At 34.2% G+C, this 5441-nt stretch overlaps 1 protein-coding gene across 1 annotated transcript in view; it reads left to right on the top strand.

The window, feature by feature from the left end:
- Positions 1 to 5441, top strand: part of ERBB4 (erb-b2 receptor tyrosine kinase 4) — a 462722-nt gene that overhangs the window by 272816 nt on the left and 184465 nt on the right. The window contains exon 21 of the mRNA XM_019656860.1: positions 1343 to 1528. Coding sequence (XP_019512405.1) covers positions 1343 to 1528 — 186 coding nt within the window. The remainder of the gene's footprint in view (positions 1 to 1342; positions 1529 to 5441) is intronic.

Genomic DNA, 5441 nt, shown 5'->3' with positions numbered 1-5441 from the left:
GTATACTTTGAAGCCCTCTTGCTGAAGTCATTCCCTCCTGCTCTGTTTATATCAGTTTGTGGTGCTAATACTCCCTGAGCCTTTGGTGCTGTACCCCTATGGTGTAAATTGGATTTCTTCTTAATACCCCCTTGCTAAGTTAGACGTCAGAGGTCTTATGTTTGCTAAGTCCATTACTACTCATAAGCCACTTCCGGCTTCTACTACTGTATCCTTATCCTTCCAATCCATAGTGTTTTGTGTCTGGCTTTTTATTAATTCCTTTATTGTTAGCATAGTGGAGTTGATTGGAAATAAACATGTATTCAATTTGCCGTGCAGTCTTAAACAGAAGCTCAATATAGCTTGATGTTTTTGTTTTGAAAAATTTGAAAGCTAAAAAAATTTTCAAGAGTAGTAAAATGAACATACATTCATATAGGTAAGCTGACTGATAATAAATTGTCATATATGCATCATCCCCTCTGTGCATATGTGTGTGTGATGTGTGTGTGTGTCTGTAAGGTCATATCTGTTTCAAATTCTAATAGACACCTAAAATAACTTTTCATTGGAAGCTAACTTTAGGATGTACTACAAAACCATTTTATCTCCATTAAGGAAAAATGTCTTTATGATTATGATTAAAAACAAAACTAGAAATGATTTCTTATTTCACAAAACTATAAATTTGGAATAGCAGGTATTTATAGTGTCACTTAGCTCTCAAATTTTATGATTCTATGATTATGACATCACTTATATTTGCAAAAGTAAAATAAATTTAGTAACAGCAAAGTTATGGTTCAAAATGTTTATTAAAATGTTTATTCTTTTACATGAATCCACACTGAGCATGTTACTCATAATTGTTTAAGTTTTGATATTTATAATTCACAAATTATACTTGTGTATGCTGTTTGAATCCACACTGATAATAGATGACTTATGTTTGGATCACCTTACTCTACCTGTAAATAATTACATTTGTATAAATTACCGTTCTCTAGAACCAAAGGTCAAAGGTTAGAAATCCAAGTATAAGTTAGGATTCAATTTCAACTTATTTGGCAGTAAATAAAATCTAATGTAGTCTACATTACAAGGAGAGAAAACACAGCTTTAATTTGATATGCACTTATTCTATAACATTTTCTATTTTGATATAGGCATAGTGTTTTTCATTTCATTTTACTCGAATTACATCACTTTAAGAATATAATGTCTTTTCATTTTTAATTGACTCTAAAGAGTAAGAGTACATTTCAAAATCATTATCAGCACCATTTGTGCACTGTAAGTAACTACATTTGTTAAGAACTTGCAATTTAAATCATGGTGTTATATATTTTTTTTCTTACAGGAAGCTCTGATCATGGCAAGTATGGACCATCCACACTTAGTCCGGCTATTGGGTGTGTGTCTGAGCCCAACCATCCAGCTGGTTACACAACTTATGCCCCATGGCTGCCTGTTGGATTATGTCCATGAACACAAGGATAACATTGGATCACAGCTGCTGCTTAACTGGTGTGTCCAGATAGCTAAGGTAAGTGCACATCACTTGCCGAGGAAATGACTTTCTGACTTTATATCTCCTAATCTACAACAGTGAGGTTATTGAAAACAGACCACGTTTTTCAGTCTATTTAAATGGAATATATTACATTTGCTATTAAAAGATATATTATAAGGAGGTATTTACATTCAAACTACAGATCAAACACATGCTATACTGATATATTGTTACATTATTGTATTNCATTTTTATTATTGTACAAAAATGTCTTCCCATCAGACCGAAATAGAGAAACAAATAGCATAGGCTAGAGAGTAATGAGACACACGCTTTAGAGCTTTTTGTCTAAATCCCGGTTATTCCTTGGTGGTTTTAAAAAACGTCCTTGTACAAAGCAGACCTCATTATAAAGAAAATGTTCTTGCTTTAGTTTTCACTATAGTACCTGTTACCTCTTTCCTCCTGCCCAATGAGAAAACCCTTTAATTCACTTCCAAGAAAAAAAATGTGTAAAGCAAAAGGTAAACCAAAGGTGGAGAATAATTTTATTTTGGGAAAAATAGATAATGCACCTGTCAATTGCTATGTATTCCAGTGGCCTTGGTAACATTTTCTAGTGAGAACAGCAAAGATTCTAAAATTCCTTCCATGGGCCCCACACAAGATACGTAACAGAGGACATTATTAATTTTAACACAGAGTAATTTATTGTAACCTAACATTCCATTATTAATGCATTGGAATTTTGTCCTTTTCCATCCCACTCATCACTCTAAAAGAATCCACATTCTCTTTTCTTTATCTAGTTCCCTGTCCCCCTCAAAAGCCATCTGCTATTTCCTTTCTGAAAAAAATAAAACCTACAATTAAGTGTCTTGTTCATCTTTTCTTTCTCAGAAAAAGAGAACTATTATGCAAATACTCTGCAATTTGGTTTCAAATACTCTTTGTAGTTTGATGAGCAATTTTCCTTAATACAATTCCAGCTTTTTTGCCAGGATTTACTAATAGATTTTTTTAAGAAAGAACTTTCATGCCACTTTTTTTACACTCTTCTGATGTAAACCTTTGAAAAGCATATTTACAATAGAATTATCGTTACTTCATAAATGTAAAAGAAAACCAAAACACTGTTTATATATTTTATCCTGCAAAAGAAGTCTGAAATTACATCAAAATCTCTTTTACCTGAAATTTCATCATTTTCTTTATCTTAAGAAATGACCTGTAGTAAATAGCACTCTCAGGAAATTAGAGAGATATGTTTATTTGGCTTTTTATGAAAGCATAAGTGATGGCATTTTACCTGGACTCACCAATTTATTGTTTGTTTTTAGTTGCTTCTCAGGAACTAAAGTATAATTTGACCCAGTTCATTGAGGTATAGCTAATTCAGGTGTCTGGGGCTGTCTTTGTGTTAACAAGACAAGCATCTGTGGTGTGAAGTGTTTATGGAATTCAAGTAAAAAAAATATGTATATATATATATATACATATATATATATATATATATATATATATACATATATATATATATATATATGTATATACACACACACACACACACATTTTCACTGTCTAATAAATAGCACTACACTAAGATTTAGAAATCCTGAGTCTTAAAACCTATCCTGCTGCTCACTTGTCATATGACCTGGGGCAGGAATCCTATTCATCATGGTTTTCTCATTGTATAGCTGAGAATCGCTACCTCTTTTGACTGCTTTGTAGGGTTGTAATGAGGATCAAAACATGGCTGCCTGTTACTGCTTTTGAAATGAATTATAGAGACGCACATGTAATGAAGATATTCTAGAAGTTCTCAGAGTTTCATATTCCCTACAGTGGCTTCATCCAGGAAGCTTGTTACAAATGCAGATTTCTGATTCAGTTCTAGACCTGATTATCTGGGAATGTGGCCAGGAAAGCTACACCTGGGATGATAAACTTAGGTGGCTCTCATGCACATGAAAGACTGAAAGCCACCAGAAATCAAATAGAAAGAATGCAGTCAGTATACATTTAATTTAATTAGATTTCTAATATTTAATGTCTAATTAAATATCTAATTTGGCACTTGATTAAATTAGGTATTTAATTTGATTAGATGTTTTGCTTATTTGTTGGTGTGTGTGTATTTATGTGGGTGCATGTCATAATTCAGTGCAGGAACCCTCTGGTTGACACTTTTACTATTAATTAATGTTGAATTAATCAATGAATTCATTAATATTAATACTAAATTAAATAATAGGCAATTTAACTTGGCTAACATTCATGTCTGTATGCTCCTTCTAACTACTGTGGTTTGCTTTATTTCAAAAGTTTATTGAACTAGACAGAAAGTAAAACCAAAACATTTCCAGCTCTAGAATCCAGGTGGTGCAATATTCATAGTAAAAACTCAAATTCTGGCTTTCTTGATTATTCAGGATCTCTGGCCCCTAAAGACCTTTCCCAAATAGTTGGGAAATTGTTGGGTGCCCATATACACTCATAAGCCAGTCTCGCAGTTGCAGCCCTCCTCTGGAATCTGTAGTGTCCCTACTTACTAGTTCTTACCATGTGGAGGGCTCTTCTCTCTGAGCCACTGAGAGGTCCTAGCCTTGGACCTGCTGATGGTCCCCCCTGAGGATGGAATGTCCTTGCCAGAGGCGATGCTTCTCAGTGCTCCCCAGGCTGCCAGTCCTCAAGGTGTTGCACTGGCAGTCTCAGCAAGGAAGCATAGAAACTTGTAGGATCCCCTGTTCCCTGGCTCATCTAGTTCCCTAGGGCATCTGGGAAAGGAGGGATTGGAGGACCCAGTCTGCCTGGAAGCCATCTGGAAAATGATGATTTCAGCTTCTGCCCATAAAGACTCAAAACCAAAGCCATTTGAGTGAGGCTAATACCATCGTATCAGCTGATTTCTTCTGTTTAACAAGGTATCACTCCATTCTTCAGGCATATACTATCCCCACTCTTCCTTACTCAAAAAGTAGAACATTACACCTCACGTAAGACCCCAAATGGATCCAGTAAATCCATATTTTCCATTAGACATCCCCCATAATTGTGAATAATCTTTAGACTCAGCTGAACTCAACACCATAGTGGAGGTTAAAAGTGAATAATGTCCTCAGAAATAGCTTTAAGATAATAATAATAAAAGTCAGATACTTCTACAAGTCTAGTGATGAGAGATAGCAGAATCTAGCTACTCACTTCTCCATTCTTTAACCCCATTTTCCATTGCCCAAAGCAGTCGTTTTCAACTTTTCAGCAATGTCTCCTGTAACTTAACTCCATATATCTAAATAATATATTATTTATATTGTATTGTCAATTCTTGTTTTTTTGCAGTGTTATGCATCATGTAGTACTAACATCTCATTATGAACAACAGGAATATACCATTTCCACCTTTCAGAAGTGTTCTCCTCTACCCCCCATTTTCTGATATAGTCATAGGATGTTTGCTTGTATCCGCATTTCATTTTTATGTTGTTATGATTATATATATAACTATTCCCAGCTGTGCTCTGTAGTAAACACAAATATTTTTTTCTTTGTGCATGTCTTGTGTTTCACTTCAAATTGATTTTTTTTTTTTGCTTAGCATTCACTGTATCTATCACAACCACTTCACCTCATTGAATTTCAGACATACTCTTAATGTATCTTAAACTCATTAGGTATTTTATCAATTCCATCTTCTCGAATCACTATTCCTAGAGCGATATATTCTACTTGAGTTTGGACTGGCTGCTACTTCAGTCCTGTACACCTTTTATTCTGAAATATCCCTTCATTGTTATTTCCTTGTTTCCTTAATTTAATATGCTATTTTACCGTTTGCCCTTCATTAAATTAGCTCATTTAACAGAGAAAGGATGCATCTAAGAAATAGTTTTTAAGAACAGACAGGTCTGAACATGTCTGTATATCCACTCACCTGGTTAAA

This window comes from Hipposideros armiger, unplaced genomic scaffold (assembly GCF_001890085.2).
Source record: "Hipposideros armiger isolate ML-2016 unplaced genomic scaffold, ASM189008v1 scaffold_268, whole genome shotgun sequence".
In the NCBI taxonomy this organism is placed as follows: domain Eukaryota; kingdom Metazoa; phylum Chordata; class Mammalia; order Chiroptera; family Hipposideridae; genus Hipposideros; species Hipposideros armiger.
This window is presented reverse-complemented; position numbering and strand designations above follow the sequence as displayed.